This window comes from Orycteropus afer, unplaced genomic scaffold (assembly GCF_000298275.1).
Source record: "Orycteropus afer afer isolate SDZICR_OR568_19922 unplaced genomic scaffold, OryAfe1.0 scaffold00028, whole genome shotgun sequence".
In the NCBI taxonomy this organism is placed as follows: domain Eukaryota; kingdom Metazoa; phylum Chordata; class Mammalia; order Tubulidentata; family Orycteropodidae; genus Orycteropus; species Orycteropus afer.
In genome coordinates this window covers 19,173,844-19,187,325 of record NW_006921615.1, presented here as the reverse complement: position 1 = coordinate 19,187,325, position 13,482 = coordinate 19,173,844, and the positions used below count along the sequence as shown (strand labels likewise).

General features: G+C 43.3%; 1 protein-coding gene across 1 annotated transcript; it reads left to right on the top strand.

Moving 5' to 3' along the window:
* The first annotated feature begins 2,314 nt into the window (after positions 1-2,314).
* Positions 2,315-2,764, top strand: LOC103192465 (calmodulin-alpha). Its single transcript, XM_007935460.1, has one exon. It carries the CDS (start codon positions 2,315-2,317, stop codon positions 2,762-2,764), a length of 450 nt encoding a protein of 149 aa, XP_007933651.1.
* Positions 2,765-13,482: the final 10,718 nt, after the last annotated feature.

Sequence of the window (13,482 nt, the reverse complement as noted above, 5' to 3'; positions counted from 1 at the left end):
TTTGACAACTTCAATCTTTACTATCAGACACCTTAAAACTCTTCCAGCCTCGACCAACTACCCAATTCCAAAACTGTTTCCACCTTTTAGGCATCTGTTAGAGCAGCACCCCACTCTTCAGTACCAAATTGTCTGTTCTCCTAGTACCAAATTCAGTGCTGCTATAACAGACATAGGAGCTCTGATAGCATAATGCCTAAGGCACTTGACTACTAACCAGAAGGCTGGGGGTTCAAACTCCCTAGCCACTCCTCAGAAGAAAGGTTGGGCAATCTACTTCCGTAGTGATACTGCCTTGGCACCCCAAGGAGGGGTCGCTATGAGTCGGGTCTGACTCGACAGCACATAACAACAACAACATAACAGACATACCACAAATGGGTGGCTTTAAAAACAGAAATTAATTTTCTCACAGTTCAGGAGGCTAGAAGTCTGAATTCAGACAACCGTCTCCAGGGGAAGATCTTTTCTGTCAGCTTTGGAGGAAGGTCCTTGTCTCTTTAGCTTCTGCTTCCTAGTTCTTTGGAGATCTCCACATGTATTAGCATCTATCTTACCCCATTTCCGTTTCTTGCTTGTTTGTTTAATGTTTGCTTATTTGTTTAATGTCTTTTCTATCTCCAAAGAAATTGAATCAAGATACACTCTACACTAATAACACAACAAAGACAACCCATTCCCAAATGGGATTATGACCACAAGCACAGAGGTTAGGGTTTAAAACATGTATTTTGAGGAGATATAATTCAACCCATACATTTATAAATAAAAGTTATTTCCCATTCAAATTCCTTTCCCTCTGTCCCATAACAAAATAAAGGGTAGCCTCCATATTGGTCTCTCACTTCTAATTTTCTTGGATTCCCACAGTCAAAGCAGCTTCTTCTCACTATGTAGCTATTAATTTCCAAGGCTTCCCTGTTGATGCAGAGCTGAGTCTGTATGTTGATGAACTTTTGACTCCTGTTTGAGAATGGCTCCTCTTAGAGATACCCCTTCCTTCAGCCCTGGCTTCATTCCATCCAGAGTGTTCATCCATGGACTCTGACATTCCCCTTGCTTAAACCTCCAGGATTCCCCATTGATATGAGAATAAAATTTGAATTTTGCACCATGTCATAGATGACCACCCCTGTCTCTTCATCCTCTCTTCATTTCTTCATCCTCCCTACTCTCCCCTTCCTTCATGTAGCCACCCTGGCCTTCTCTCTGTCCCTGACCATGCCACTCCTCTCCCACTCTTGTGCTTTGCACTTGTTCAGCTTCTGTGCCTGAAAAGTCCCTTCTTCTCCCTCAGGTCATGCTCAAGCACCATCTCTGAGAGAGGCTTTCTTTGACCAAACTTATAAAAGTAACCTGCCAGTGTTATCTCCATCATCACCCTTTACATTTCCTTTATAGCATATATCGAAAAATATGAAATTATTTTGTATTGGTTCTTTGTTAGTTTAGTTGCTAACTACTGTCTTGCTGATGGAATGTAAGTTTTGTGAGGACTGTTTCACAGCCTAATTCCCAGCTTCTAGAAGCGTGCTTGCACATAGCAGAACCTTAATACATGTGTGTGAATGAATAAATGAATAGCTTGGAGGAAATCCTTGTCTGTTCATCTTTATTCTGAAGACAGTCTGCTTCCACCTTTTCTTCCTTCTCTGAAAACCCTCTTAGGTACCCTAAGATTTTGGAAACCAAAGACCAGGAAGGGAAGTTCTTTTCATCAGAGACAATTTCTGCTTTTTACCCATCAACCAACCTCAACTAAGGAGAAGAAAGGACACAGCTGTAGAGATTGGGGATAGGTGGAAGATTGGTGAAGAAGGGAAAATTTCAAGGAGGGAAAAAAAAAAGTAATTTCTTTCAATATAGCCATTAGCACACCTTAGCTAAAGGTATCATTAAGGTGGTTCCTCAAGGCTCTGTTTGATGTCAAGATGGAAATTTGACTGCCTTTCACAAAGAGAGGTGTTGGCGTCAGCTCAGTTAGCAGACCAACCTTGTTCTTGCTTCTGGACTCTTGTCTCAACAGGACCCGGCCTTCAGGCAACCGCAGGGCGGGGGAGTCTGTGAATGGCAGTTCAATTGCCATACCAATGGTGAGGGAGGACTCTGCTCCTTCTTAAGTGCCAGAAATTCAAGCCAGGGCTAGAAAACCAGACAGACAGCCCGCCCTCTGATTGCCCGTCATTCCAGAGCTTGGGAAGAGGAGCCCAGCCTGCTGCCAGGTGCTGAGTGGCTGGCCAGAGCTTGGGAGTACAGACTCAGGAGCAGCCATCTCTGTCACCATCCTCCACGCCACCCCCCCACACACACCAGCATGGCCGACCAGCTGACAGAGGAGCAGATTGCAGAGTTCAAGGAGGCCTTCTCTCTGTTTGACAAGGATGGAGATGGCACCATCACTACCCGGGAGCTGGGCACTGTCATGCGATCCCTGGGTCAGAACCCCACGGAGGCTGAGCTCCAGGACATGGTCAGGGAGATCGATGCTGATGGCAATGGCACAGTCGACTTCCCTGAGTTCCTGGGCATGATGGCAAGGAAGATGAAGGACACAGACAGCGAGGAGGAGATCCGGGAGGCCTTCCGTGTATTTGACAAGGATGGCAATGGTTATGTCAGTGCAGCTGAGCTGCGGCATGTGATGACCAGGCTGGGGGAGAAGCTGAGTGATGAGGAGGTGGATGAGATGATCCGAACAGCTGACACAGATGGAGATGGGCAAGTGAACTATGAGGAGTTTGTCCGCATGCTGGTATCCAAGTGAGGCAGACTGGGGACTTGCTCCAGTCCAGCCCAAATGGTTCCCCTTGGCTTTGCACTTTGCTGGGGAGTGGCTGTCTCTCCATTCCTCCAGCTTCATCTTTCTTTTCTGGCTAATTGACTCAATCTGCTTTTATGCATCTCATTTTCAAGCACTCCTTTTATGTTCTCTTTTTATGTCCTCTCTCTCCCCTACCTTCTCCTCATTCAAAATGACATGGAATGTTCCCAAGCCTAACAGTAACATCCTTCTGTCACTTGGGAGCAGAACTAGAAGTGGCATTACTCTGCACGGACAGTGAGCAAGAGGACCAGTCATTTTGCACTGACTTTGCCATTCATTGAGACAGGAGCACTCTGGCCATGACCTTGAAAGGGCACTCAGCACTTGGACCAAGGTAGTCGCTAGCCCTCATCTGTACCTGAATATCTGGAGCCCCTGTTGACTGAAGACTTCATCTGCTGTTTTGCTTATGACACTGGATTCAGGAGGGTGGGAGAAATTTTGGTTCCTAGAGGGAGGGATTGTGGTGGAGACTTTGACATCTGAGGTCAGGCCTCTATAAATCACCACTTTCCTTCCATAAAGTACTTGCTTCTTCCATTCTCTTTCCTAAACCTCTGTGATTCATCTTCTGAGACTGGGAGTAAAACTGTGGTCAGTTGTAAAATGTTTGTATTCATCTGGATAGAGGGAAATTTGAATGAAAGAGGGAGGGAAACTGCAGGGGAATAAATAAGAGCTTGTTTTCCTATTCTGTTTCTTTCTTTCTTCTTTTTTTTTCCCCCCTGGTTCTGACTAAAATGGTCTTTGTTAGTTCCAGGGTTTAAATCTAGTAAGGATCTCTACTTTTGTGCTTTTTGACAATGAATTCTTATACTGGTGGATGTAATGAAAAGAGAAGTCTGGGTAAGATGAATCTGGAATATTTATTTTAAACAGGATGGTTACATTGATAGCAAAGAGTGGTTAATGCAGAGCTCCTAAAGATCTAGTCAAGTATAATTAAAAAGGAAGCCTCTGATCATTGCTTTTATTTCTCCTAAGTTCACTCTCTGGGTGTTGAAAAAATACTCTATAATTAGAAGAAAATGAGGGGCTGAAGACTGCTAACTGTATATTCAGAATACATGCTAGGAAAGCAGTTTGTAGATGTTTATTCTCACATTCTCCCAGAAACTTCTAGAGGCTGGATTTGATCATTTCAGAGATTGAAAGGGCCTTATCAGAAATCATTTTACTTTAAAATAAGGCAGTGTTTGTGGAGTAGGTATTAGACTGGGGCTCATCAGAGATGGTTCCAGCCCTGGGACAGCCACAAAGTAGCTGGTTGATCTTGGAGAAGTCCTTTTCTCTTACTCGACCATGTTTCCTTATGTAGAAAACATAGGCTTTGGAGCTAAGAGACTGGGATTCCAATCCTGACATTGCTATTATCGCTGCAGATTGTACTTGAATCACATAATCTGTCCATTATAATGGCTGACACTCATACAGTCCTTGGGAGCTCTGGTGGCATAGTATCTAAGGCATTTAACTGTTAACCAGAAAGCTGAAAGTTCAAACCCACCAGCCAGTCCTCGGAAGGAAGACTGGGCAATCTACTTCTTGTAGAGATACCACCTCCGAAACACAAGGAGGGGTCGCTATGAGTCGGAATCGACTCGACAGCAGTGAGTTTGTTTTCTTTGGTTTCATAAAGTTCTTACCATGTGCTAGGCACTGGGCAGATTAACTCATTACCACACTACGGGGAAAACAACTGTCATTAGCTTCCTCATCTTACAAATGAGAAACCTGAGACAGAGAGCTTAAGAAACACTAAATCCAGTGTCACACAACTAGTAAGTGGCAGGGCTGTGGGTTGAATGCAAATCTAGAACCTTGACCACTCTGTCACATTGACTTGCCAATTCCCTTTGCTTCCACTGCTACAGTACCCTAGGAGTTCTGGTGGTGTACTGCCTAAGGTATTTGACTGCTAACCAGAAGACTGGTGGTTCAAACCCCCCAGGTACTCCTTGGAAGTAAGGTTGGGCAATCTACTTCCACAGTGATACCACCTCAGAAACCCAAGGAGAGGTTGCTATGAGACAAAATTGACTCGACAGCAGTGAGTTTGGTTTTGGTTTTTGGAAGCATTTGTGAGAGTTAGAAATAATAGTCCCTTTAACAAGACAGAAAATAACAAATGCAGGCAAGGATGTGGAGAGATTGGGACTCTCATATACTGCTGGTGGGACTGTAAAATGATATAACCACTGTGGAAAGCAGAATGTCAATTCCTTAAAAAGTTGGAATTAGAAATACCATTCGATCCAGCAATCCCATTACTAGGTATATATCTTAAAGAAGTGAAAGCCAGGACAAGAACAGATATATGCACACCCATGTTCATCGCAGCACTGCTTACAATAGCAACAAGATGGAAACAACCTACGTGCCCATCAACAGAAGAATGGATAACCAAACTATGGTACATACACACAATGGAATACTATGCAACTCTAAAGAATAATGTAGAATCTGCAAAACATCACACACCATGGATGAACTTGGAGGACATTAAGTCAATCACCAAACCAAAAAACCAAACTCACAGTTGATTCAACTCCTCCTTGGGTTACTGAGGCGGTTCTCTAAGGAAGTAGAGTGCCCCATCTTCCTTCTGAGAAGTAGCTAGTGGGTTTGAACCACCAGCCTCTGTTAGTAGTCAAATGCATTAGGCACTACACCACCAGAGCTCCTAAGTCAATCACAGAAGGATCATAGAAGGACAAATATTGTATTAGTTCATTATTGTAAAAAGTCAAGGAAAGGTTTTTATATGGAAGGAAACTTAATTTGTTGGTTCCAGGGGTGAGAGGGGAGGGTAGGAAACACTGCAAAAATGAGGGAAGAAAATTTTTGCAAAATTAATTTTTTAAAAAAAGAAATAATATTGTTTTCTTTTTTTTTTTTTTTTTTTTTTTTGATTTGGGTGAAGATTTACAGAGCAAATTCACTTTTCATACAGCAGTTCACATATACTTTGTCTCGTGTCATTGACCAAAATTTACAATACAACAGCTCCCCTCCCACTTCCTCCCCATAGCTACCTCTTCCCAGTGTCCATCCCTCCATACTCTTCTGCGCCCTGAGCTGTCTCCCTGTGCATAAGCAGCCCTTCCTTCTCTCATGATTGTTCTCTCCAGGGTGCATGTCTACTTGAGGTAAATGTTTAACTCACATGCCTGTACATTGTTTGGCTGGCAACCACAGGTGTGGGTTCAATTCCAGACCTGAAGGGCAGCTAGGGGCCATTGTCTCAGTGGTTTCACCAGGCTCTATTGGACCAGCAAACCTGGTCCCCACCTTCTTTTAAAAAAAGAAATAATATTCTTAACACACCTGGCATGCAGTAAGTGCTTAATAAATGATAGCTACAATTATTATCATCTTTAAGGGTCCCTTCCAAGTCTAACCCTCTTTAAGGCTCTGAAATATATTTCTGTACCTATAAATAACCCAAGGGAAAAGACAGAGCACAAAGGGGTCAAGAGCAGTCTTTCATGTGCCATCTTTAACTCGAATTCTGAGGGGATACCCCATGGTGGAATCTCAGATGGGAACTGGACCAAACTCAGGTATGATTTTGAAAGCCTTCTTCCCACGGAGTAGAAGAGGAAGATCATACTCTCAGACAGCAGGGCCTTTTAGGCTAGGCCTATGACTGCTAACCAGAAGGTTGGCGGTTCAAACCCACCAGCCACTCCTCGGAAGGAAGGTTGGGCAATCCGACTTCCGTAGTGATACTGCCTTGGAAACCCAAGGAGAGGTCGCTATGAGTCGGGGCCGACCCGATGGCATATAACAACAACAACAACAATTCGAGCTAAACCTCCCTGCATCTCTCAGCAGTCAGAATTGGTTGACTACCTCCAGCAGAAGATTTGGGAACAAGCCTTGTAAGTGCTGGATTGAGTGTCCAGGAGTCACTGGGAGGTGGCATTCTATGAGCACAAGAGTCAAACCATTAACTTTGGAGGTTCAGACATGAATTACAGTTTCACTTGCCAAAAGTTCAAATGTTGGCATCAACACCAAGGTCAAATATATTTCAGATCTCAATGGCTTTCACAGAATGGTTCCAAAATAGTGCAGGAAGGAAAGAAACTGAGGTCAGGAGAGGGATGAACCCAGAGCCTTTCTTCATAAGTGTCAACTAGTGTTGTAGTCACCAAGCACAGACTTGGCTGGACACTTGACATTTAATCCCCTTTTTTAAGGTATAGGCTCCCACGAGACATTTACAAATGTTAGGACCTATATGTGCTGCCTGGAGCCCTGGATGCACAGTGGTTAAAACACTTGACTAGTAACCAAAAGCTCAATGATTCAAACTCACCAGCTGCTCCATGGGAGAAAGACATGGCAGTCTACTTCTATAAAGATATGCAGTGTTGGAAATCCTGTGGAGCATTTCTATTCTGTTCTACAAGTTTACTTTGAGTTGGTATTGAGTTGATGGCAATGGGTTTTGGATATGTGCTGTTAGGAGTCTCTAGGTGGCTATAACCAAAAGGTCAGCAGTTCAAACCGTCCCAGAGGTGATTTGGAAGACAGGCCTGGCAATCTGCTCCTGAAAAATCACAGCCTTGAAAACCATGGAGCACAGTTCTACTCTGCATGCATGGAGTCACTATGAGTTGGAGTCCACTCAGTGGCGACTAAGAACAACATACGTGCAGTTAATGCTTCAGCTAGGAAGGGATGAAGATGTCTTTTTGTGTTTTCCACCCAGCCTTCTGGCAATTTAGCCAAAGCAGATCTACTTTTTGTAATCTCATTCATTATACTGGAACCACCCTTTCCCGAGTATTAAAAGGCTTTAAAAAAAGTCTTTTACAGAGAATTCTTTGTGCCAAGGCAGGGACTACACTGGTGTTACAGTAAGGCCTGCCCCACTATTCATATGCCTGCTTCTCAACTAAAGCTGCCAAGTCCCTGGTCCTCCCTTAGGATGTGATGATGACAGCCCTAGAAGCTGGGCTGTGGAGGGAAATTAGGATGGGTTGGAATGATTGTGCCACTTTGCCCTGTCCCTAGAGACATCACTGCCCTTCAGACTTTTGTCTTGTGTATTCTGTCATTAACACTATCAGCTAAGAAACACATCCCCACTGGAGCCCTCAGAAGCAAGCAGACCCATGATAAACAGGACTCTCTATTTTCCACAGATGGGAAATCTGAGGTCACAAGGTAAAAATGGCCTCCACAACAAAGTCAAATGTGCTCCCCTCCTTCCTCGTAGATGTACATCCTTGTACAATTTTTTTAAAAAAATTCTTTCCTTTTTTTCCTCATATAATCAAGAAGATCATTCTCACTTACCAAGGGGAGTGCATCTTGCTCAGTTACAGTGTTCAGCCCCTCCTAACCTCCTAACCTGGGGACAAGAGATGCAGGCCCAGAGGAGAGGGGATGTAGTTGGACTGGTGTGCTATAATTCCCCTCACCTGTGCACAGGAGTATTATGTCCTAGGGTGTTCAAGACTTGCCTTGGCCAGTGCATCATACACACATGTAAGAGTCTCTCTCTCTCTGATTGCAGCAGCACAGACACCTCATGGCCCCAATCTCCATAACTGAGCATCAGCTACTTTGACTCATTTTCTTCCATGGCAGCCTGTTCTATTACGAACTGCTCTCAGGAGTCAGGGCCACCTGAGACATGACTGTGAATGTCTTCAGCCTCCTCTCTCCTTCCACTTTTGCCTCCTTTGCCCTTCATTCTCCCCACACTGCTCAGTACTGCCAAAGAGTCTGTCCTCAAGGAAGATTTCTTGTTTGTAAAATATGGTCACCATAATTGCCAGATTTAGGCCTTTGGCCTTGTTGAGTTAGGAAAAGGGTAGACCTGGAGGCTGGAGCACCAGATATTCGTTGATCTGAAGGAAGAACATGAGAATATAAGAGAGGAATCCAGGTCTATAGGTTAATGCTTTCTTCTTGCTCTGTGTTCCTCCAAGACAAAGACTTTGAGGCAGTTGCTCCTGACTAATAGTTACTTTTCCTTTCAGTCACTGAATAATTGGATATAAACAACCTCCACTCATCCCCCAAAAAGGTGGTATTTGACTGCAGCTCAGAAGAACATTCCATCCATCCTTGGGGGAAGGAATTTATAAACATTACCTTGGCTTTCATGTGCTTTCACCAAACCTCATAAATCAATACTCAGGGCTCCTGGACCTCACAGACCTATATAAAGCCACTCCTCTAACTCCTGTGTTTCCAATTTTAAGTCAAACAAAGCCAGGCCCGCTGGCTCCTGTTTATCCTCACAGATTCCAGGACCCATTCAAAGACTCCTGAACTGGCCAGCTAAAAATGGCCCTCTGTTCTCACTGCAGACATTTAAAATTAAAACTCACCAAAAATTTACCAAAAAACTCTACCAAAAATCAAACAAACAAATCAATATAAAACAAAACAAAAAACTATCTCTGAAAAAGGTTTGGCCTAAACCCACTTGCCAACCTCCCTATCTTGTTTTCTAGTAGTCATTTTTATAGCAACTGAGGTATAAGACAGAAGTGTGGGCTGGCTCAGAAGTGGCAAGGGAACTAAGCCTAGAGCACCTGTCAAAAGGCCTTCACTGAGCTCCTCCTACCATGCACAAGGTAAAGTGTTAGGTGCCGAGTGGAATGGAGCACCTTCCAAGTGCAGGAAAGAGAAATGTCAAGGGATGCTCAGAGAAGATGGGCTGGAAATAGACTTGGGAAATATGGTACAGTTTTAATTCTATGGGAATGATCAATGAAGGAGTCATACACATTCATTGAAAGACCTTCTCTAGGTCATTCATTTCTTTCCAGTGTGCTTCAGAATCACCGGAGAAGGGAAAGAAGCCAGGCACTCAGTACAGAAGGAAAGGAAGCATCTAAAGGCTAAACATCAGGTGGCCCTAGTTATCTTGGCCTTGCAAACCTGGAATGGCTAATTCTCAATGCAGTGACACCCCTGGAAATGAACCACATGCAACTCTGCCAGCCAGTTGGTGAGGATCAACCATGCTGGTCCCATCCAAAAGCCCACTGCGTATCCTGAAGACATTAATTTAGAGGATTTAATGAGAGAAGTATAGGTCTCACTGAGGGTGCACTTATGTGTGTCAGGACCGTGAGAAGTGCTTGCCATGCATTGCATTCATTCATTTAATCCTCAAGAAAATCAAGTGCCATAACTCCTTTTGTAAAGAATTCTGGTGGCACAGTGGTTAAACATTTGACAGCTAACCAAAAATTCAGGTTCCAATCCATCAGCAGCTCTATGGGAAAAACCTGGTGATATGCTCCCACATATATTATAGCCTAGGATGTCCTATGAGGCAGTTCTACTCTGTATTACAGAGTCTCTATAAGTTGGACTTAACTCAATGCCACACAACAATAACCTTGGATATAAGAATGACAATGCCTTTTTGCTTTGGGTCTAGTCATCAAAATTCCTTCTAATAGTGTGTAGGTAACAATTCATACAATAACAAGGTCTGATGTTTTAGTGCAGAATGAAGATTCTAAGCATTAAATCATGAAGACACTATTGTTGTTGTTGTTGTTGTTTGCTGTCGAGTCAGCCCCGACTCATAGTGACCCCTCCTTGGATTTCTGAGGCAGTATCACTACGGAAGTAGGATTGCCCAACCTTCCTTCCGAGGAGTGGCTGGTGGGTTTGAACCGCCAGCCTTCTGGTGAGCAGTCAAGTGCCTTAGGCACTATGCTACCAGAGCTCCTATAGGTTTGATTATTCTTAATGTTTGTGAAGCTTTGAAATAAACAACAAACAACAACTCCTTTTATTGTTGCTGAGAAGGGAAGGTTGGGACTTCAAGAGTTCAAATAACTTTCCCAAGGTCATGCATCTGGTAAATTTGTGTGTGAACCTAGGTCTAACTGTCTCCAAAGTTCACATCTTTCCACTACACCAAAGGAAAGTTTCTCAGTGTGAGTATGGATTGAAAGTAGCAAGATCCAGGAGAAGCTGTGAGAACTATAACAGAGCTGGAAAGGGCACCTCAGCTGATTTGAGAGAAGCCAGATAGGAAATGCCTGAAAGTAGGAAATAGTGCTAAGCAGAATTAATTAGGGCAGATAGGACCAAGAGAAAAGAAGAGATATTCAATAGTGCTGGTATTATTAATTAAATTGTCTTTCCCAACCTGTGTGGATGTAATACATCCACAAACATGTGCGGATGTTTGAAAATAAAGCTTTCTTTGTTATATTAACTAGATTAATCTTAGTAGGATGAGTTCTAAATCTAATCACTTCTGTGTTATTAAGAAAGCAGATTAGACACAGAGGCATGCATACACTGAGGTAAGACAGATACCATGTGAGGATTCTCTACTACAAGCCAAGAACAAAGGAACCTAGGACTACCAACAATGAAAGGATGGGCATGGCTGAGACCCTGATTTGAATATTTAGCATCCAGAACTGTGAGAAAATAAATTTCTGTTCTTTAAAACTACCCATCAAGCTCAATTGGCATAACATGCTACACAAAGGAGCTCTGGTAGTGTAGTGCCTAAGGCACTTTCCTGCTAACCAGAAGGCTGGCGGTTCAAACCCACCAGCCACTCTTCAGAAGGAAGGTTGGGCAATCTACTTCCATAGTGATACCGTCTCGGAAACCCGAGGAAGGGTTGCTATGAGTCAGGTCCTATTCAATAGCACATAACAATAACAACTACATAAAAACATTGTCCTACATCCTACTTTGGTGAGTAGCGACTGGGATCTTAAAAGCTTGGAAGTGGCCATCTAGATGCAACCATGGGTCTTCTCCCCATCCAGAGCAAAGAATAAGAAGAAAACCAAAGGCACATGGAAACAATTACTCCAAGGGACTAGTATACCATGCGATCCTCAGCCTATATGACCATGAGACCAGAAGAACTAGATAGTGCTCAGTTGCCATGGTCAACCATTCAGAAAGTGATCAGAGCCTGGTGAGACCCGAGACTATGGCCCCTAGTTACCCTTCAAGTCTGGAACTGAACTCACTCCTGTGGCTTCCAGCCAAACAATGCATATGGGGTGAACATTTACATCAGGTAGATAAACTAATTGGAGCAATCAATCATGGGAAAACAGAAGGGCAGTGTTTGTACAAGGAGATAGCTTGGGGGACAGGAGTGCATGGGAGAGAAGTACACAGGGAAGAGGTAACTATAGGGAGGAAGTGGAAAGAGAGCTGTTACATTGTGGGGAATTGCAGTCAATGTCATGAAACAAAAAGTGTATGAACTGCTGTATGGAAAATGAATTTGCCCTGTAAACTTTCACCCAAATCACATTTGAAAAAAAAAAAAAAAGATTAGGTCATAAAAGTCATGTGACTTCCAACTTCCTCTTTTTCTTATTAACAATACTGGAAGTTAGGGGCAAATATAGAGGAAAGGTGTATCATCTTCATAACTTTTCTATAAATCTGAAAAAACAAACAAACAAACAAAAGCTACCCACCCGTGGCACTTGTTATAGCAGCACTAGGACACTAAGACACAGCTGGGAAAATCCAGGAGCCATGAGAATCTCAAAGTCAGGGTGTGGGTGACTGCAGAGAGAATATTACACAACTGTTGCCACTTCTCTTGAATCCTGAATGGGCCATCTCATCTCACTGTCACCCTTCCCCTGGCACTGGAGGCCCATGCAGGAATCATGATCATTATTTCCACATGGAACTGGAGGCTGCCTCCATTACTAGAAGAGACTTCTATACTACCCCACATCTTTGTGACAGTAGATCCCAAGTCACAGTTCCAGGCAGGCACATCTCTCTGGCCAAAGCTGAGCACCAGCCCTTGTCATTGCTATGGAGGCCTAAGAAAGTGTCTGGATTTCTCAGCTTCTGTAGTGGAAGGAAGGCTTTGCCTCCCCCATCCCACACACACTCACATAGTGGAGGTGCAGATAACAAGCAAGACACATGTTCTCTATAAGGGGGGTTTGGAGATACTCACAGTCTCTTTTCAATTACTCTGAGTCACAGAAGAATCACTAGGGACTCAATCCAGATATAGTTTTCTCCTAATAATATAAGGAATGCAGCAAGTCATTGTTATGGATTTGTGTCCCCAGAAACACGTGTGTTGTAAATCTAACCCTTATATTTGTGGATGTAATCCCATTTGGAAATAGGGCTTTTTGTCATATTAATGAGGCTATATCAATGTATGATATGTCTTAAACCCACTCACTTTTGGATATTAACAACAACAAAAAAGCAGACAAAGAGCAAGTGGGGGGAAGATAGATGCCACATGGAGATCTCCAAACAACATTGAGAACACTAGAGAAGCTGAGACAAAGTTCTTCCCCCAGAGCAGACAGAGAGCGCCTTCCCAGAATTGCCACCTGGAATTTAGACTTTTGCTTCTTAAACTGTGAGAAAATAGGTTTGTTTGTGAAAGCCGTCTGATTGTGATATGTTTGCTACAGGAGTACTAAGACACTAAGACAGTCATATACACTATATTCTGGAGAAGATCCAAGTATAAAGGAAAGAGAAGGGTGAGATAATCTCTGCTACCTAGGAAAAAGTCTTTTGACAAATTCTTATTCAACTGCACAGATTCTAGACTCACAATTTGTATTTAAAGCCCAGTCCTACTGAGGACCAGCTCAGCATCTTAAGAAAACACTTTGATCTCTCCCAATCTCAGCAGT

What these genes read in the sequence shown, in the direction of transcription:
- LOC103192465 (XM_007935460.1), top strand. Translation starts at nt 2,315, where the DNA reads ATGGCCGACCAGCTGACAGAGGAGCAGATTGCAGAGTTCAAGGAGGCC.